The sequence below is a fragment of the Loxodonta africana genome, chromosome 21 (assembly GCF_030014295.1).
Source record: "Loxodonta africana isolate mLoxAfr1 chromosome 21, mLoxAfr1.hap2, whole genome shotgun sequence".
Taxonomy (NCBI): Eukaryota; Metazoa; Chordata; class Mammalia; order Proboscidea; family Elephantidae; genus Loxodonta; species Loxodonta africana.
The window spans coordinates 43,812,682-43,834,082 of NC_087362.1; the positions used below are offsets into that span (position 1 = coordinate 43,812,682).

The 21,401-nt window shown below is 45.8% G+C and overlaps 1 protein-coding gene across 5 annotated transcripts; it reads right to left on the reverse strand.

Moving 5' to 3' along the window:
* Positions 1-350: 350 nt before the first annotated feature.
* On the reverse strand, positions 351-21,401 carry AARS1 (alanyl-tRNA synthetase 1). Of its 5 annotated transcripts, none has more exons than XM_003417078.3 (21): positions 21,274-21,401; positions 18,266-18,430; positions 15,814-16,002; positions 15,321-15,466; positions 13,027-13,218; positions 12,341-12,485; positions 11,847-11,992; positions 11,053-11,161; positions 10,742-10,892; positions 9,491-9,615; positions 8,711-8,855; positions 7,695-7,873; positions 7,010-7,123; positions 5,895-6,101; positions 5,214-5,398; positions 3,769-3,877; positions 3,062-3,175; positions 2,107-2,226; positions 1,889-1,975; positions 1,384-1,497; positions 351-931 (listed from the first exon to the last, which is right to left on the reverse strand). In XM_003417078.3, exons 2-21 carry the CDS (start codon positions 18,407-18,409, stop codon positions 746-748), a joined length of 2,907 nt encoding a protein of 968 aa, XP_003417126.1. In that variant the 5' UTR covers positions 18,410-18,430; positions 21,274-21,401; the 3' UTR covers positions 351-745. The 5 variants fall into 5 exon arrangements, with proteins under 5 accessions (XP_003417126.1, XP_010595116.1, XP_010595117.1 ...); XM_010596814.3 differs by having other exon boundaries at positions 21,185-21,286; XM_010596815.3 differs by lacking the exon at positions 21,274-21,401 and adding an exon at positions 20,930-21,129.

The window sequence follows — 21,401 nt, forward strand, 5'->3', positions numbered from 1 at the left end:
AGGAATGGCGGGGCAGCCACTGGAGGAGGAGGCAACGGCTGCACCCTAAATACCTCCTATACTGGAGCATGCCTCTAACCTCACACTTCATCTCACACTCCCAACAGCTGCCTCTCCATCTCACCCACCTATTCTGCCTGCCTCCACCTCCATAGATCTCTTGAGGCAATCCCAGGAGCCATTCGCACAGTTCAGGGGGCCTGGGGTTGGACTTGAGGAGGACTGGTCCTTTCAGCCAGAAGCCAGCTGCAGCCACTGCATTTATGCTGCAGACACCCAGGGAGCCACGGGCTGTGAATCATGGGACACCTGGGTGGGAAGCGGGGGATCGATCACAAGGTATCATCAAGTATTGCACATGGTCCTTTTATTCTTTGCAGCAAAAGTAATTCCTACCTGCACACCCAAAAGCCTCAGGTCTGTGGAGGAATATACCTCAGAAGTATAGACAGGTGCAGGACAATGATAAATAGCAATTCTGGGGTAATGGTTCTGGACGGATGGCACTGACTATAGGGCTTGGGGTGGAAATGTAAAGTGGGCACGGAGCCACAGGGAAGGACAGTGCCCTGACTATGTTCCAGTGATTGCTGGGCTACGAGGACAGATGGGGCTGCTTAAAGGTCCAGGATTTGAATGTCCCTGTGGCGGATGAAGAGCTCCCATCTGGACTGATGCATCCTGGTGAGGGGCAGTCACTTCCTGGTAAGGAGCAGATGCTTCCCAGTGGAAGCCACCCTTCCCCTCAGTTCTTCACATCTCCCAGGTGAAGCTGGGCAAAGGATGTGGCCAGCTGCAGTGCCTCCTGCAGGCAGCCCACATTCTTGCCCGTGGCCTGGGCAGACACATCTTTGCCACCACCTTTGCCATCCATCAGGCCTGACACCTGCTGCACCCACTCACTGGCTTTCAGGCCCCGGTTGGCAGCATTCTGGAAGACAGGAAGGAAAAGTGGGAGTAAGACAGGATGGGATTGAGGGGGGAATGAAAAGGGGCGGGAAGGAGAAACGACGAGGGACCATTCCTGTCCTGTGTGAGGACACGGGCTGCTGCCAGAGGCAGAGACAGATTCTAGAGCAAGTGCACGGGGGCAGTCGATGGTCCCTGCCAGGATAAGGGCACCTCAAAGTCAAAGCTAAGTATTGGCCAGTACAATTAAACTTATTATTTTTTACCAAAGAGAAGGCCTGAGGGTAAGGGGTACTGGCAAAAGTGACCAAAGAGGAGGGTAGGAGAACAGCTGTTCCTAATGGACACTGCACAAACTTCCGTGGGCCTTGGCATCCAACTGTGAGAACTGACTTCCCTCTACAAAGCTGGAGACAACACTTCCCACAGTGACAGCAGCTTGTGGGGTCTGGAGCAAGCACAGGGGGTTCCTACCTGAGGCACCTGACACAGGCATGTGATCTTGCCAGCCTCATTGTCCACAGTGAAGAGCATGGCGGCCGTCTGAGGGGAATGTGTCTTGAAAAGTTTCAAAGCTTCATTCAGGGCCTGTGGGGAAAATCTGGTGTCAGATCATGGCACTGGGGTCTAGGCAACTTTCCTCACATGTGACAGGTTTGCGGTCTCAGGCCTTGAGCACCGCCCCCACCCACATTCCAAGAGTAGGCGTGGCCCCGGGAAGCTGTAGGAGGAGCCTGGTACAGGGCCTGGCCTCCATGGCCTCTAGTCCTGAGGTTTGCCTTCCGGGAAGCTGCTCCTTTTTTCTGCTGGGAGCCACAGCTCAGCCACCAGCTCTCATAGCTCAGGCTAACCTTCATTGAGACAGTGGGCTCTCAAAGCCACACCTCCCATACTTCAGCCACCAGAGGGCTGAGGCCAGAGAAGGGAACAAGCAATGGGACAGACACAGAGCTGCACTAGACCCTGGGCCCCTGGTTGCCTTGGCTGAGGCACCGCTCTCCATCTCCAGGATAACGAGGGGCTGGTTGGGGTGGCTGTCGATGAGCTGCTTGGTCTTCTCCAACACCTGAAAGGAAGAAGTCCAGGAAAACTTCAGATCAAAGACCCAGCCTCCCAAACCCAGAAAGCAGCTCTCCCAGCCTTTGCTGAGTAAATCCTCTCTGCTCCCTTCTGGCCACCAGCACTGCCAGGACTCACTCGCTTCTGGACATCGGCTTTGCTAGCACGGTCAAGGTCATCCATTATCTTCTTCAGGGATTTGAGGTGCTCTCGAAGTTCATCCTTCTGCCACTGAGGGATGACAGCAGTGGCTAGGGCCTGGAACCACAACAGGAAGACCATGTGGATGCAGACTGGGAGCTAGGAAGTGAGGCCTCAGCCCCACCCTATCACATCTGTTTTGAATACAAAGTCCTCCCCGTTGAGTGTCCATGAAGCAGAGAGAAGGAAGAAAACACAACAAAAAACAAGTGCCTACTGGCCTCAAGAACAGTCAGTATGTGAGCAACCATAGCAGTTGTAACAAGTAGGGCTGGAGAGAGAGGAACAGTATGGAGACTAGGATCCCTGTGAGACCTGGCCTTCACCAGGCCATGAACACAGAGCCTGTGACAGGCTCGGGGGAGCCACCAGATATTAATATAAATCACCAGGCAGGCTTGGATACAGAGGCCTTCCCCAACTCCCTTGACACAATGCTTGGAATGAGCTCTCCTGCCATCAGCAATGGAAGCAGCAGGCAGGAACCAGGGGTCCACAGGCCAGGATCCATGGAGACATCAGCAGACGTGAGCCTGAGGCCCCATTCCACTGAGAACCACGACCTGGCTAGTTCCAGTGAGTTCTTCAAGAATAGGCATAGTGAGGGGAGAAGCTGGCTGAATGGAAATGAAAATAAGAGAGTGGAGGGAAGGAATATGCTGTCTCATTAGAGGGAGAGCAACTAGGAGTATATCGTAAGGTATATATATAAGTTTTCGTATGAGAGAGTGACTTGGTTTATAAACTTTCACTTAAAGCACAATAAAAAAAAAAAAAAAAAAAGACTAGGGATAATGTTTTATTCATCAGGCACAGGACCCAGCACTGAGCAGGGTCCTGTACCTGATGAATAAATCAGGCCCTGGGAGGAAGGGATGGAGGCTGTCTGTACCTCACCAAGGTCAGCTATTTCCCGCTGCACATCCTTGTTTGGCGCGGTCTGGGCCTTCACTTTGGCCTCCATGACAGACAGAGATTTCTTCAAGCTCTCTGCTTTCCTGAGGGCCTGGGAGAGAGAAATCAGAATTTCAAAATCTGGGGCAGGTAACTTTCTGCTTCACCATTTGATCGGTAAACAACTGTGGCAAGCCCCGATGGTAGGCTATGAAGCAACACACCCCAGGACACCAGAAGTTTCTCTTCCTTCAGGGAGCAAGTGCCTGCAGCCTGATGCCCCAGAAAGAAGCACCTTCCTCACATACCTGGCCAGCAGGAAAGCTGCACCCTAACTCAGGCTCGGGGATGACCAAGACCTTGTGAAGCAGGAGCCCTTCTCACCCATGAAATAACAACCCTCAGAGCAACTGCCTGCCCCTGCACCCTCACATGCATCTCAAACTAGGCACAAATCCCAGAAGCTATGTGGATATGTGCTGGGGGCACCCAAAGCCACAGCAAACCATGGCTTACCCTCCTGGGCATGGGTATCTAGGAAATCTTGCCCAGTGGTGGCTTTCTCCTGCCAGTCAGGGGTAACTGGAGGAAATGTTCTGGGGTAGCACAGTCTGTACCTGAAATTCTGTCTGCTGTTTGCAACTGTGGACTCATAGGTGGGGCTCTTCTTGCTCAAATTACCTGCAACCAGCTCAATCTACTCACCTTCTGGGCCTCAGCACCTGTGACGGCAACAATTCTTCGGATGCCTTTGGCAATAGCTTCTTCACTCACAATCACAAAAGCTCCTGCGTGACTTGAGTTCTGTAGGTGCCTGAATCGTAGAACAGAAAGTCTGCAGGGAAGGGGAAGCCCCGCCGCCCTGGCCTCCTCAGCACACCTTGGGGCCCTTGGCTGGGACACCTGAGCCCTATTTAGCAGTCCTTCCCCAGGAAGCTTTCTCAAGGGTTAACGTGGGTTAAGGTCCTTACTGTCAAAGGGAATTCAGAACACAGGTCTGGCAAATGAGGACAAGAGAAGCAGCAGGAAGGGGAAAGGAGTCAGAGAAGGCCTGGGTTTGAAAGCGTCATGACACTGAGCAAGAGACAACCTTTCTGAGCCTCAGTTTCCTCATATAAAATTGGGATAATCTTGCTCACAGGGCTGTTGTGAAAATCAAATGAGATAAACATGAGAGTGCTTTGTAATTGCTGATACTCAATACAAATATTACTGCTGTTAGGGCGCTAAATTCATTCACATATTTGGTCCTCTTTGGTGGAACATGAACTACATATGTTCTTATATCCCCGCTCAATAGCTGAGAATGGTGGTGAATTCCTTTTAACATCTTACACAATCCCTTACAAATACTGTAGGTTTTCTTTCCCAATTGCTCAGGGAACCTCAAATACTCATTACTTCTCACGTTCTGTGAGGGAGGTATGGAGTCCTTCCTGCTGTTTTCTGTGTCCTGAAGAGTGTCATGCAAATAGGCATTAAAGGTAGAAGTAAGGATCATTTGGAAGTCCAGGGAGGCCTAGAATTTGACCCCTCAGGTCCCCACCCCACCCTCCACACACCCCTCCTGCCTAAGGCTTGCAGGAGGCCCTCGGTGGGCTCTACCATGACCTTAAGAATGTCTTTTGCATCAAGGTTCCTTTGGAAACAGGGGACTTGCCCAGGCCATCAGGACCTTTCCCAGAAACACCCCAAGGGCTATGGAGGACTCTAAGTTGGCAGAAACAAGTGGCTCTCTCAAGCCAAACTGAGCTGGTTCTACCATGTGGCCTAATTTCTGGGCTCTGAGCCTGGGGGGTAAGTCTCCAGAACAGATCAGGAGTTCAGTGAGCATGCCAGGGTCTTGCTGGACCCTAGACTCACAGCCAGCCTACTTGTCAGGATCAGCCTAGTGTGTGGTATTAATAGAGTGTTTTTACCCTCTTCTCCCAAAGAATATTTCATTGCACACCCAGAAACGTCAAGATCAGACACTAAGGAGTCTAGTTGGACCACTAGGATGCAAGGATTCTTGGAATGCTATTTGGCAACTTCATTTCAACCTCAGAAAAATGAACGGTGGCCTGGCTACTCCCACCTTCCTAAAGGACAATGCCAAATTCATAAAACCAGGTGGCCCCAGCCCCTGCTGTTCTTCCTGAGGTACTCACGTGCCCCCACAGAACTCGACAGAAGTGAGGGAGCCGGCAGGACCTGAGGGGTCTTCCAGCAGCTCGGACACTGGGACCCCGATGGAGACAACACGCACAGGGTCAGGATAGGTTTCGTCAAACACAGCCCGCAGGCCCTGGATAGCTTTCGCTGCTGCCAGGGGACAATCCTGGGTATAGACAGGCTGCCAGGGAGAGAGAGAAAAACTCTGGGAAAAATCTTCTTCGGGGTCCAGTCCAGCAGAGAGAGTGTGGCCTTACACAGAACTCTGGGTTTCCAATCCTGGTTTTGTTGATCATGTGCCCTGAGCCTCCTGAAATAATGCACCATGTGCAAAGCCAAGGAGACCACCATAGGATTTCCCAGTTATTTTGTCACATTGTGACCAGAGTTTATGTGAAGTACTGCAGGTAAGGCAGACAGGACTAGATAGCCCTGGTTTTCCTAAGGAGGGCAGTGGAGGGAAGACTTCCCTCTCCTCGCTCCCCCAAGCCCTCTACCTAATACCAGTTACCCCCTACCCAGCACGGTTGAGAATCACTGCTTTAAGCAAATCTGTATGCAAGGCAGGACATGGTACAAATGGTACAATGACACAACAGCAAGTGGACTGCTGAGGCTCTGTGGATAGAAGGTGATGGTGCTCATGATCCCAAGAGCTTAGTCATAGCCCAACCTACCTTGGCTGCCTCAATCATCTGGTTCGAAATCTCTTCTGCCTCCTTGATCTGTTCTGTGGACATGGCTCCCTTGGCAGTGAAGTCGAACCGAAGTCGGTCAGGAGCAACGAGTGAGCCTTTCTGGTCAGCTTCCCCAAGGACCGAGCGCAGGGCGAAGTTCAGGATATGGGTGGCTGTGTGGTTGCTCATGACAGGTCTGCGTCGGGGCTGGAAAAGGCAGAGTAGGTGGTGCAGAGGTCTGCAGCAGACCCGTTCTCGCCTTCTTCCTGAGTACTAGAACATTTAGTTGGATGCAAGGCTGCCCAGAATACGCTATACTACCCAGCTTCCCTTGCAGCCGAGCATGGCTGTGTGACTGACTAAGTTTTGGTCAGTGGGTTAGGAGACGTGATGTGTATCCTCCTTCCCACTGCCTAGAACAGGGGCTGGCAAACTACAGCCTATAGGGCAAATCCATCCTGCCATCTATCATCATAAACGGAGTTTTATTAGAACACAGCCATGCCCCTTGGTTTATATATTGTCTGTGGTTGCTTTCTCACTACAATGGCAGAGTTGAGTAGCTGTGACAGAGACTGTACGATTCACAAAGCTGAAATTTACTATCTGATCTTTTACAAAGTTTGCTGACGCTTGGCGTAGAAAATGGATCTGACCTTCTTGTACCATGAACACAGAGGCAACACCCCAGGAATGATGGTGAAGCAACAAGAAAAGGCTGGGCCCTGTGACTCTGTGGGTCAGAGCCTCTGTATCAGCTTGGATATTTAGTTGAGAAACACATTTCTATCTTGCATTAAGCAGCTGTAATTTTGGACCTCTGTTACATGCAGCAGAACCTATTTCTGATCTAACACCGGATCCTTGGCTCCAGATTAACCCAGAGAAAGGCGATCCGCAAAAGCAAGTCTGTGGGATCTCAACTACGGTCTGACTTGGGAACACAGAGACTTCACCCTCAGATCCATCAACCACAATCCAAGTGCACCAAAACGTACTCCTGCACGCTACTTACAATTTCTCTTAGGAGGGACAACAATGGTGAACCAATTTAAAGTCAAAGAAGGAAGTGATTACTAACCAGATCCAATGCCGGCCAGCATAATGCAACTCACCTCATCGATAAACAGCCGGACCTGGTCCCCCACTTTCAGGTTGCCGTAGATGGTTCCTATGTGTAGCACATACCCTCCTCGCACTTGAGCATTCTTCACTGTAAACTCTGTCTTCTAAGTGGGGCCAAGGAAGAGACATGTATGTATACGTAGTTTTTAGATACACACACACACACAAATTCTCAACTCTCCTTAATGTATGTGTGTGCGTACAGATATGTAAAACTATTTATGTATGATATTTATATATGTGTACACACAGACACAATTAGGGAGTGTCTTAGGGAATCAAAAGTTGTGGTAAAAAATCTGAGGCCCAAGAAGACTAGGTAACTCATCTAGGGTGACAAATTCAGTGGAGACAGAGCTAGAGGATGATTTTCTACAAGATGTCTGTCCTTCAGAGCTGCTGCTCCTTATTTGTGAGGAAACTATGTAGGAAGTGGGGACAACCTAAGTACCTGGACTCCAAAGATCCTCCTACAAGGGTGCCTAATGGCTGTGAAGGCAACACGGTCCTAGCAGCAGCTCCTTTATTTTCAGAAGTGCTGCAGTGGAGCCCTGCCCACAGAGGTGTCCTGTCTCCCCCGGAGGCCTGGAGTGCTCAGTGGTGAGAAAGGCTTTTCCATCAGACTGGACCCATGGTTTGCCCCTTTCTGGCTAATGAGAAAAACTATTGGCTCACGTCTTCACTGTTGTCATCAACCTTCACGAGGTAGCCTTCATCATAGATCTGTCCTCCTTGCTCAGCATAGAAACAGGTCTTGTCCAGCACCACTCCACACTCCTGGCCGGTGGACACTTCTTCCACGAACGTTTTATCCCTGCGCAGAGCCATGACTGTGGCCACTGCATTCTCAAACACTGTTCAATGCAAAATGCATAGAAGGGAAAAGACAGGGTCAGTGACTTCACTCACACATTCTTAGCCAGCTTTTGCTGACTCTGTTTCTGAAACTCTCCTTAGGTCCTAATTGTGTAATTTTATTTTGAAAGCAAGCCCATTCGACTCCATGAAAGAGGTTAGCACACTGGTTTTCCATGAGAGAATACAACACTCAGTACAGTGACCAACTGTCCTGGTTTGCTCCAAAGTGAGGGGCTTCCTAGGACAAGAGATTTTTAGTACTAAAACTGGGCAAGCCGGGACAGCTGGCGACTCTGAGTTATCAAGTAGGAACTTGCTGAAGCTGACTAGCAGGTCTTTAAGAGTAGCATATCCTTACTCCAAGGTCAATTCACAAAGGATGAATTCATCTTAGGGCTTGCTTAGATAGATTTAGGTATAAGATTGTTCTCTGCTGGAACAAAAAAAAAGCCAAAACATGATTTCTTTTTAACCTTGCTACTGTCTTGATACAAAATCCAATAATGATCGTGGACTGTATCAATGTCAACTTCCTGGCTTTAATGTGGTCCTATAGTTATGCAAGATGTCAGAATTTGGGGAAGTGGTTGAAGGGTATGTGGGACCTTCCTGGACTTTTTAACACAACTTCCCATGAATCTATAATTATTTCAAGGAGTTAAAAAATCACTAGTCGAGAGTGTCTTTAAGTATAGAAGTACAGACCATGACTACAGCGCTAAAGTAGAGGCCCTCAGAGATATAACGGGCACTGGATCTTGAGACTCGTCTCTCAAGATTCCCCAAAATAAGGGTCAGTAATAGTAGCAGGTGAAAGGAGCACAGCAGCATACCGTAACTACCACTGGAGTCCGAATGGTAATTATACTTTGGGGAATCATCTGTTGCCTCCAGACCCTTGGACCGAAGCTCTTCGATAGCATAAATGTCCAGCATAATGAGGTCTTCCCCTCCAGCTCCCTTACCCTGTGATTTCAGCTGCCAGCAAGAGAAGTAAGCATGTTGTTGTTAGTGGTTGCCATTGAGTCAATTCTGACTCATAGCAACCCCACAGGACAGAGCAGAACTGCCCCATAAGGTTTCCAAGGCTGTAATCTTTACAGAAGCAGACTGCCACATCTTTCTCCCATGGAGTGGCTGATGGATTTGAACTGCCAACCTTTCTGTTAGCAGCCGAGCGCTTAACCACTGCGCCACCAGGGATCCTAGAAATAAGCATAAGTAACTCTAAAGTAGGAAGAATAAGAAGTCTAAAGAACACAAAATAGTTAAAATCTGCCCAATGTAAAGCTCTAAAACAGGGATTCTCAATGCTGGCACTATTGACATTTTGGGCCAGGTAATTCTTCCTTGTGGGGTCTGTCCTGTGCATTGTAGGATGTGGGGCAGCATCCCAGGCCTCTACCCACTAGAAGCCAGCAGCACCCCTCCCACAACCAAAAATGTCTCCAGACAAACGTCCCCTGGGGGACAAAACTGCACCCAGTTGAGAACCACTGGTCTAGAGAAAAATGGAATTTCAAAGACTTTAATGGAAGAAAACTCTGCTTATTTCACGCCAAGTCCTGCCTTGGTAGGTACTGAGTTTCCTTCTTGCTCTGCAGATTCTTTACCTGAGCCAGTTTCCTCTCTTCTTCAAAGCCATCCATGTCTACCGCCAGGCCCTTCTCTTCAGCAATGAGTCCAGTGAGATCAACTGGAAAACCATAGGTGTCATAGAGGAGCCAAGCAGTGTCACCTACATAAGGCAAAGAAATTGCATCAGAACAAACATGAGCGACCTTCTCCTTTTCCAACCAAGCCCTTCCAAGGAGGACGCTGGGTGTGACAGATAAAGCAAGTTAGTACTGATCCTGTGCACCTTCAGAAAATCCATTAAATCTTTTGGAATCGACTTAAAGGAAGCACAAACAGCCTCCTGGTGAAGTTCTTGGTCTTGATCTGAACACAGGTGTTTTCATTTTGTGAAAATTCATCAGGCTACCCTTTGTACGTTATACATCAGTAAAACAGTTGGGGGGAAAAAAACCGTGAAATTAATTTTCCCTTTCAGTGAAAAATAATGCAAGTTGAAAAACAGTATGTATCACATCTTTCCATTTTTTGCTTAGAAAATATAAGCCAAACCCACTGCCATCGAGTCAATTCCAACTCACAGTGACCCCACAGGACACACCCACTGCCATCGAGTCAATTCCAACTCATAGTGACCCCACAGGACAGAGCAGAACTGCCCATAAGGTTTCCAAAGCTATAAAATCTTTATGGAAGCGGATTGCCACATCTTTCTCCCATGGAGTGGCTGGTAAGCTCAAACTGTTGACCTTTTGGTTAGCAGCCCCGTGCTTAATCACTCTGCCATAAGGGCTCCTTACAGATATACACACATACACATAAATACCCAAATATATTTCTGTGTGAATCTTAAAGAGTTGTTATCTCCAGGAAATGAGTTTGAGAAAGGGGATTTTCACTTTTTTGCTTCACGTATCTTTGTATTGTTCAAATATTTTACCACAATGATACATTGCTTTTATAATTTTACTATCAACCCAATTTTACACAGAAAACCATTTTAACCAAGCTAAGGTTAGCCTTTGTAGACACTGGAGTCCACTGTTAGTTTGTGAAAAAGAGCTTGCCTTTCCCAGAGAGATGAAAAACAGCCTGAACAGGTGGAGGATGAAGTCCTGGTGGCGCAGTGGTTAAGAGCTGCACTGCTAATCAAAAGGTCAGCAGTTCAAATCCACCAGCTGCTCCTTGGAAACTCTATGGGGCAGTTCTACTCTGTCCTATAGGGTTGCTATGAGTTGGAACTGAGTTTACGGCAACGAGTTTAGAGAGAGGAACACGCTGGTCCTTACCGGGAATGGTCTTGCTGTCTCCCAGGCTCTGAATTTTCCTGTCCAGGATGCGACGCCCTCTGCTCAGAGTCTTGAGAAATTGCACTTCTTCTTCATTAATGATGTCCTTCACCATGTCTGGGTCTTTCTTCAGCTCAGGAAATGCATCTCCCTGATTAAGGGGCAGCAGAGATGTGGGCCAGTGAAGGCAGCAACTATCCCACGTTTCCTCCTAATAACCCTCACTAGTGGTAACAGTATGCTGTTTCCCACCCTTTCCATCTTAAAGTGTTTGCTTTAGCACAGAAAAGGGAAGCAGGGAATATACCCACCAGGGACTGGACGACGACATCCACTAATGTAGCAAAGAAACCTCTGTTGGCATTGAGCTTCTCATGGGAGTATCGAACAGCCCGGCGCAGAATCCGTCTCAACACATAGCTGTAAGAAGCAGAACATGGTTTCCTGTTATACAACATTCTACACTGTTTTGTAGTGGGTTCTTTGGAAGTATAACCCAAAGCAATGTGACTGAACTTCTTTCTCTTTCTTAGACTTTTATCCTAAGCCTATTTCTTTCTGCATTCCCCAAGATCATTAATTCCAGGATAAAACTCAGTAACATATCCACAAATACACATCAAAGAGGATCTAAAGTAACCCTGGTTTGTTTTCCTTCTGCATTCTGCTAACCCAGAAGTACTGACCAGCTGGTATACCTGATGCCCAAGCTTGCCGGTCCTGCCTGTCAGTCAGAGAGTTTCCGAGGGCTCGTCAATACTCGCTCACCCCCACCCCTGCCGATATCATATGTGATAACCTTAAATACAATTCTTATCATTTTGTACTTAATAGCAAAGATTTAACATAGTAGCAACTCTTTAACATGAGTTGAAACTCCCTTAATCCCTAAGAAAAGATCCTTTCAACCACCCAAAAGATAAAGTAATGGTAATATAGAATTGCCCCACAGGGCTTCCAAGGAGTGCCTTGTGGATTCGAACTGCCGACCTTTTGGTTAGCAGCCGTAGCAATTAACCACTGCGCCACCAGGGTTTCCTTAAGTCCCACAAAGAGTCATGAAAAGCATTGTGCCGATCTTAATACTGCCCAATGTATGACATACCCCCGGCCTGTGTTGTCAGGTCTGCCACCATCGGCCAGTGCCACGGTGATGGTCCGAGCATGGTCAGCCAGCACCCGGTAGGCCATGTCAATTCCATCAGCATCATCGGCACCAACTTTCCCGGTGTACGGCCGAGCACCTGTGCCCTACAGAGAAAAGCAGGAGGCAACCCGTCAGGAAGCAGCTCTTTGAGGCCCAGCTTGCCCTAGGAGGACTGAGGGAGCATTAGCAGAAACAACAGCCATCTTGCCAGGTTTTGTAACCCCGATAAAAGCAACAGTCGTAGCAGTAAGGAGCCTCCAGCCAGTCTTCCTGCACTTCAGATTACAGTATCTTGTGCCTAGAGCCTGGTGTTGTTAGCAATGAAGGAGGTAGATGGTCACAGATGCCCTCAGCCAGCAAACTACATTGTTCTTTTAACTTTGACAGCACTGCTAAGAGCCCAGCCTGGGACCCTCCACATAGGTCTGCATTGCTTACAAGAGGGCCAGTACCTTTTGAATGGCTTCAAAGTAAGGGACGAAAAGGTCAGTGTCATAGTTGGACATCTTATTCTGCAGCACAGACACCAGTCGCTCCAGGCCCATCCCTGTGTCAATGCTTTTCTTGGGGAGAGGTTTCAGAATGCCATCAGTTTCCCTGCATAAGCCAGAGAAAGAGACGATGTACAAACAGGGACTCAGGCTGCCTCCTTCCCAGTTCCTGGTGATTAAAAGTGACTTAAGTAGCAGTTTGTGGGCTGTGACTATTTGCCACTTGCCTCTGCCTGGTTTGGTAGAAGAAAGGGAAAGAGGGTACTCTAGGTACAGTGAAGAGCGAGGCAAGGTTCAAGGGGATCAGCTTTATCACAGCAGTACAACTTACAGCAAGGGCATTACAGGAGTAGCCCTCCAGCAGGTATTATATGGGATAAGACTAGTTTATAAAAGAATAGGCCCAGGCCTATCCCAAAGAGCAGAGGGAAAACTGAGAAATAACATCTCAAGAAAGGTGCCGCCGGGTTCCTGATGCTGTCTCATGCCTCCTTCAATGCCGCCCCCACCCCGTCCACAAAGACAAGGAGTACTATGAGACAGCCTGCAGCCGAGAAGAGAGCCAGGCAGCTCTGAGTTCCTCTTCCTGACTCAGCTCAAAGAAAGGTACCACTCTTAGCAGGAACGGAGCAGGACCCCAAGGCCACCTGTTGTACTGGATGAACACAAGGTTCCAGATCTCTAGCACGTTGGGGTCATCCTGGTTGACAAGGTGTGCAGCGTCTCGACCTCCAATCCGGTCATAGTGGATCTCACTGCAGGGACCACATGGGCCTGTGTCACCCATCTCCCAGAAGTTGTCCTTCATGTTGCCAGGGAGGATTTTGGTGTCATCCAGCCTGCACAGAGTAGGGAAAGTAAGTCCAGTTATAGCCTCTGACACGGATTCAGCCCAGGCTTGAATCTACTGCAAAAGGACATCTTTAGGGATGCTCTTTGGCAATCGCTAGTGCTAAGCTTGCATACAAATCGTGCTAGAGGGGCAGTACAGGAATCTTCTCAAGAGTGGCTACAATAGGATACAAAATAAATAAGTGCTATGATCATAAACAACACAAGTGAAGTTTTGGTTAACCTAAAAAGGTACGCATAAAAATGAAAATGTTTATGCTAAATGTGAATTTGAATTCTGAATATCAACAGAATTCAAGCAAATATTTTTTCAAATTTCCTTCATTTAAAAAAATTGATACAATTACATGACAATAAAAATGTTAAAACAGCTGTTGATTATTTAAAGTCATTTCTCTAAACCCCAATTTAGTCATCTGTCTTTTACCTTTAAATTATACCAAGAAGAATTCAAGGAGATGAAAACATTTACAAAGTATCTGACCTTGTTGAAAGATCTAGGTAACAGAGCTCAAAAGACTGTGCTTGATAAATGCAGATTTACATGAACCCAAGTGACACAGATTTAAAAAGGCAGGGTGGAAATTAGTTCTTTAAGTTCCAAGTATTTTACTACTCCAGATGTCCAATTCTACTAAACTATAAAGTCTAACCAAGCAGGGGTTTCAGACCAAGTAAAAGAGGAAGCTGGATGGGAATAATATACCGAGAGTAGGAGTGGTAAAACTGAGAAGCACTGCTTCCAAGTGCATTAATGGACAAAGGAGTTAAATAATGAAACCAAGAAAATGAGACGAAGACATCATGGGTATCCCCACTACCTACAGAGGGTATGCCCCCACCCCAACATTCAGATTCCCCCTGTGTGCAAGCACTTCATGAATTCTACTAAATTCAAAGCACAGAACACACATAACTCATTTGTCATGTTAGCCTTTATGCTACATGATTATACTTTTTAATTATTAAAAAAAAAAAAAGACTTTCTTTTCCCTCATTGCTTTTGTTTGCAACCATTACATTTCCATGAAAAATAAACTGTTTCATGTGAAGAATCCCATTCTGTTAGAAGATATACACATGAATATACACAGGGCTACAGAAATATTAACAAGGGTTGGAAGACTATATGATAGAAAATATACTATTTTCTACATAGTTTAAATTTTTTATAACTTATTTTTATTTTCAGAATTAAAAATAAAAAAAGACATAAAAGCAATTGGTCTCAACCCACCTGGATCAAAGGAGAATGAAGAACACCAAGGTCACACGATAACTAAGAGCCCAAGAGACAGAAAGGGCCACGTGAACCAGAGACCTACATCATCCTGAGACCAGAAGAACTAGTTGGTGCCCGGCCACAATCGATGACTGCCCTGACAGGGAGCACAACAGAGAACCCCTGAGGGAGCAGGGGTTCAGTGGGATGCAGACCCCAAATTCTCACAAAAAGACCATACTTAATGGTCTGACTGAGACTAGAGGAATCCTGGCGGTCATGGTCCCCAAACCTTCTGTTGGCCCAGGACAGGAACCATTCCCGAAGACAACTCATCAGACATGAAAGGGACTGGACAGTGGGTAGGAGAGAGATGCTGATGAAGAGTGAGCTATTTGTATCAGGTGGACACTTGAGACTGTGTTGGCATCTCCTGTCTGGAGGGGGGATGGGAGGATAGAGAGAGTTGGAAGCTGGCAAAATTGTCACGAAAGGAGAGACTGGAAGGGCTGACTCATTAGGGGGAGAGCAAGTGGGAGTACGGAATAAGGTGTATATAAACTTATATGTGACAGTTTGACTTGATTTGTAAACATTCACTTGAAGCTCAATAAAAGTTAAAAAAAAAAAAAGATACAAAAGGCAAATGAGAGAATCCTGTGTTGGCTTTCAACAGCAGAATGATCAACCAAATGTACTAAGAAGCAATAAATGCACCAAGAGATAATTACTCCCAGTTATTACCCACCTCTACCTCAAAATGCACACCCCAAAATGGGAAATGTCAATGTAGACCAAGTCATAAGACTCCATTCTGGCACAGAGCTGAGCAATCGTTTCATTCCTCCATACTCTCACCATTCTTACCCCAAATTTTGCCAGATCTGTTTGCACTCCAGATCTGGTTCTAAGCCAGCTTCTTCATCCCCACCAAAGTAAGTAACATAAAGTCTTTCAACTGGAATGCCAAACTCTTGGGTGAGAAGCTCCAGGGCCATCTTACACGCCAATTCCTACAAAAAGGATGAAAAGAAAGATGTGGAACGTGGCCCAACCAAAATCTATCTGGTTTGATTAGAAGAAGTCCAGATCCTGGGAACACAGGTATTAAACTACCACCTCTGCACTATAAAATCATGTAAATTCAGGATCAAATTATACAAGAAATCCAACTGTAAACTGAAATCATTAAACCATAGATACTACTTTCAGGAAGACTTGGAACTGATAAATGCCCTTCATTCCTGAGTCTCCTGGATGATGATCTTTCACATTTAAAAACACACAAAATTAGAACCCATTTCCCTCCATGAAAATGACCATTTTGCTGAAAACCCCAACAGTTCTGCTTTGAGCTTACCTTGAAGTAATCTCCAAAAGACCAGGAGCCCAACATTTCAAAGAAGGTGTGATGGTAGACATCCTTGCCAACATCATCCAGGTCATTGTGCTTGCCCCCCGCCCGGATGCATTTCTGGGTATTGGCAGCTCTACTCAGCTTCGCCATAGGATGAGATGGGTCAATAGTGTTCAGGAAGATGGGTTTGAACTAAAAAAAGAAGAGGTACATTTCAACTTTCACAGACCTACAGGTATATCAGGTTGTCAGGAAGAAACCACATACAAACTGTTCAGTTACAGACTTAAGTAGCCTGAAATATAGAAACTTCTCAGAAGCCGGAGGCACTAAAAGGCCAAAGCAGAAGCAGCCTATCTTGGAGCAGCAGCTTCTCCCTGGCCCTAGTTCCTTAACAGTACACACACTACCCGTGATACCATCTGCACAGGGTAAAGGTCAAATCAGAGATAACAGTCAAAGGCTGATGCAATGGAACCTTGCTTCCTCACAAGTCTCTGATGCTTACATTCTCATTCTGGAAGTACGTATTTCACAACTGATTTAATTGGCAGTAAAGGTGGTGAGTAAGGAAAAAAAAATCGAGAGCTTAAGGAAGTAAAATCAGTTGGTGACTGGTCATGCAGGGGGTTTATCAAGCTATGCATTGATGTATCATTGTTATTTGTGTATCTTTGCCTTATCTTTCTCACTAGACCTGCCAATTTGGTAACCACTAGCCATTTTTAACTATTTAAATTTATTAAAATTAAAAAATCAGTCCCTCTATTTTACATTTCAAGTGCTCAATAGTCACATGCAGCTAGCGGTTACCATACTGAGCAACACAGATATAGACCAGTTCCACCACTGCAGAAAGTTCTATTGGGCAGCCCAGCGCTAGACCATGAACTCCTTGAAAGCAAAAACAATCTTATGTCTGTATATCCAGCAACTAGCATATTACCTAGAAATGAGCAGGTGCTTTATAAATTCTATCTTGAATTATAAATAATAATAATACCAAGGTATTTCTGATTAAAAGGCAACACAGCATAAGGTTAAAAACATGACTACCCTGGGTACAAATCCACATGCCAGCACTTAGTAAGCTACACGAGCTTGGGCAATTTACTTCAGCTCTCAGTGCCTCAGTTTCCTCAGCTGCACAGCAGAGATGGTAACAGAGTGAGGATCAAACGAGTTATTATATTTACAAGACATAGTGCCTGGTGCAGACCAAGCGCTGTATGCGTGCTAACAGTTACTATTACTAAGAGGATGTTTAGACATTAAACTCTCATGGTTCTTGTACCAAATACAGCGCCAGCTCATGTGGGAGAAGGCAAAGCCTATGCTCAGGTATGCCTGAATAGAACCTTCCCAGTGTTCCAGAAAACCCATTTTCTTGAAAGAGCCCACCTAAAATTTCTGCCCCCAATTCTGGTTAATATACATAGGACTCACACATAAACATTTCTTATAATTTTATAATTGATATCATATAAGGTGGACGATGTTCCCACGGCTTTTATCTTTCCATGCCAAAAAAAAAAAAAATCTGAAAGAAGAGAGAGAATAGTCGTAAGGGCTTCCCCCTCATGTCCTACAGGGCTGGCTGATCCACTGGGATAAGCAGGTCTCCAAAGAACAATACCATAGGAAAGCCCTGAGAGCAGTATGTAACCAGAATCTACTTCCAGTCAAGGATCAGCCTATGCAATATTTTTCAAAGTCACACACATGTTGAAAAACTCCTTTTAAGCTCCTTTCATAAACTGTGATGGTTCCAATATTTCAAGAGAAGAGGTTTTCTCAAACAACAAGATCTTCAAATATTTTTTATGGGTCAACTTGTCCCAAACACAAATCCTACTGACTACAAAATTTTCTTTAGCAGTGGATCTAGAGTGGCATTGGTGGCAGTAGCTGCAAGAAAGGAGATTAAAAAAAAAAAAACAAAAAAAACCCCACCATACATGGCCTAGAATAGGAATGAAAGCACAGCTCTGAAAGACTGCTGAGGAACTGACTTGTCTCTGATTCTAAGAGAACAGCTTTTTCCTTTAAAAAAAAAAAAAAAAAAACAAAACTTTATTATAGACTAGACAGTAGACTGTATTTTTCTTGAGAGGCATAGAATCTTATCTCTTATCCATGGGTACTGAAATTCTCATCATAATATTTAAATATAGTAATAGCTAATGTTTGAGTACCTGTTGAGCACCAGAACACCGTGCTAAACATTTTTCGTATGTTACTTTATTTTCTTCTCGCTATAACCTAAAGGCAGGTACTATTATCATTCCTCGTTTCACAGATGAAGAAACTGAAATTCAATGACAGTAAGTTCTCCAAGATCATACAGTAAGTGACAGAACAGGGATTCCATCTGACTCCAGGACTTGTGCTTTCATCACTGCTCTGCTGTCTCCTATTTGAACAAATAGCCAAGAGGAAAGGAAAAAACCCTTACTTGGTTCATGCCTGCATTGGCAAAGAGCAAAGTGGGGTCATCCAACGGGATGGTGGCAGATGAGTGAACATAGGTGTGCTCGTTTCTCTTGAAGAAATCTATAAATCGCTGCCGGATTTCACTCGCTGTTAGGGTCAAGTCCATCTTGAAAGTCACCCCACTGAGCTAACCAAAGAAAGAAATGAAGGAGAATTAGAGAACTGGACCTAAGAGACCTAAGAGATTAGGAGGTATTACACAAGACTCTTGGCTTCTCAAGTCAGGTCAAAGCAGTACACAGCAAGGCTGTTTGATTCTAAAACCTCTATGTTGTAACATTCAAGGTTAAAATCATTATCAAAGCAAAACTTGCTGTACCAGCAGACAGCACCTCCATGCATCCTTCCTCCCCATGCCAATCTCAAAGGTAAGAGTAGTTCAGTACACCAAAGCACTATGTAGTGCAGGAGGTGGCCTATTCATGTATTCATTCATTCATTCAACAAATATGCATTGAGCATCCACTCCGTGCTAGGCCCTGGGCCAGGAATTAGGATGGGGATAAAGGCCCTCATAATCTTTCCAATCCAGCAGAAAAGCCCACTGGGGAGGAGTGGAAGCTCAGGAGACCTGGGTTCTAGTCCTAGCTCCAAGGCTTAAGGGAGTCACTTCACTTCACCAACCATACCAGATGATCTCTAAGGCCTCTTCCAGCTCTGTGTTCATCTATATGCCTAGAAATGTGCCAAGTTCCATTATCCCCACAACCTGGTCTCTATTTTTGGCCTGATGACATCTTGATGAGGCTGCTGTCAGCAGTAGTAGACCTGGGGATGGACCTATAGGTACCAGGAACCAGCTGCACGTAGCAGGAATAGTACCTACCTCTACCTACTGAAATGCCCCAGAACTGCAACTGGTAAGCCCTCCTCAGCCATTAGATAGATTACTAAGGAGTGAGGATGTTGCAGACACACTGAGGAGGTAGATCTGAGTGAGTGAGGGAAAGAGAAAGGGAGTCAGAAGAGAGGGGAATTGGGAAATAAAACAAATTTTACCGTTTCAAAGCTCTTTCACATCTATTACAATTTCTTTAAGAGACAGGCTGGGGAGAAGGGACAGGCTTTGGTGCAGGGTTTCAGTCACTGGCATGGTGCTATAGTGGCGTCTGGAGAAATGGAGACCATCTCATTCAACAACATTACTAAAAGTCTCTAGAATTCTAACCTTAAATAAGTCACTTTGTCCTGAGTTTGTTTCCTTTTCTGGGGGGAAATATATATACATATACATATACACACATACACATACATATATATATATATATACATGTATAAAAAAAAAAAACATGTATATATACGTATATATATGCACACACCCTGCCTACACCACACGGGGATTATAAGGATCAAGGGTCTTCCTTGTATTTTGGAAGCTCTTTACTAGAAGGAACTAAAGGAACTGCACAGATAAAATTACTTTGTCACTTAGCTCAAAGTTTTCTTCCTTCTTAGGAGGAAGATACAATAAAGAAGCAGATGTACACTGTGAACATGAGACACTGACTCTCAGATTTATGTTTAAGCACAATTTCAATTGATTTATTCACAACTCAATCAATTCACTACTCAAACAAAAGCCCTTTGTGCACAAAGATGGTGAAACACTGGCTGTAAAAGCCAAAACACTGACTAAATTCCCAGATGGAGATTTGATGTCTACATCAAAAAGTCAAGGCTAGGGTTTTTAGAAAGTCTCCATACCACATTCTTCTCGTTATGGCTCTCAATGAAACTTGATAATGGTGGCAAAAATGAATTTACAACAGGTTAACTGACTGAGCAGCAACATCACATGTTTAAGAAAGCTCACTGCTTCTCCTCTAAATAGGCTACCTGAGGTAAACATGCTAAATTCTAAAAGACACATCAATTTTCAATTTTACCTCCTTCATTCAACATACTGAGTATCTATTACATGGTGGGAACCAAGATAAATGACAGTCTCTGTCTTTAATTAAAAGAAACTCATATACAGAAATAGATGCAGTATTATACAAAAGGATCCAATATATTAACTACAAGCCCTAAGGAGGCTGGACTGTTAGAAGCTGTGTCCTCATCACCATCATTCATTTATTCAATATAAATATTGAAAGAAGGCTGTAAGGGATACAGAGGTGCCACAAAGGAGGGACCTCAGATTCCACCTCTCAGCAGTAGCTGTAAAGGCCTGGGTACCTTAAATCACACTAGCCTTTGACTTTTTTAAGGTTCCAGCCACAGACCTTTTTTTGCCAGGTAAACTATCTGCCTCACCCCTGATGTCTTCTCTTTTCTAGTTAACTTTTCCTTTTTCATATCTCAGTTCCAAAGAAGCTTACTTACCTCCTCCAAATCTATTACAGGGGTTGTTAAAAATTTGTTGTTTAAGTATAATAATGTTTTACTACTAAGCTCTGAATTAACTCACATATCTCAAAGCACACAGAGAACTGCAGACTCTCTGAAAGAGTAATAGCTGAACATGACCGGGCATAGAAAGTTTTAAGGTGGTCCCGTACCAGTGTCAGTAACTTAAGTTATTTAAGAATTTGGGAAAGGCTCACAGCGGGACTCCATCCACTTGACCACCCGGCCCCCCCACCCCCCGCCCCTAAGGTATTAAAACCAGAGCAGATAAAACCTTAGCTTTGGGTGGGTAGTCAATGACAACCGTGGTACTCCCAAGGTGTCCATCCTGGGGCAAGGCCACCCCAGGCCACTCTACCCTCAGCAATCCAGAAGACCGTGGAAAGGCCACTCTTGATCAATAGGGTCGCCCAGGACTGCTATCCCGGCTCCCCTCCAGACCCTGGTTCCCTAGGTGTCGCGGGGCCTGCCCAAAGGGCCCGATGGGCCGCCGCGCTTTCCCCCGAAGGCCCGGCCCCAGCTCTCTCACAGCGCTGCACAGCTCTCAGTAGGATCCTTGTCCGTAGGATCGCCGTCCCTAATTTTTCCCTCAGAGCCACCGCCAGGTCCTGCTGTTACCTGTTCTGCAAACACGCAGCGGCACTGCGCCGGAGCCACCACCGACCTCAAACTGCACTACCCAGTCCAATCAAAATGGGCCGGTGGAAAGCGCCCCGCCGCACCTTACCCTCATGAGATATTATTGG

Excerpts from the sequence above, each read along its gene's own strand:
- AARS1 (XM_003417078.3), bottom strand. The coding sequence starts at position 18,409 with ATGGACTTGACCCTAACAGCGAGTGAAATCCGGCAGCGATTTATAGAT. Across the intron at positions 12,486-13,026 it reads GTGTTCATCCAGTACAACAG|GGAAACTGATGGCATTCTGA; the intron begins GTGGCCTTGGGG and ends TGGCTTATGCAG. Across the intron at positions 932-1,383 it reads GCCTGTGTCAGGTGCCTCAG|AATGCTGCCAACCGGGGCCT; the intron begins GTAGGAACCCCC and ends CCTGTCTTCCAG.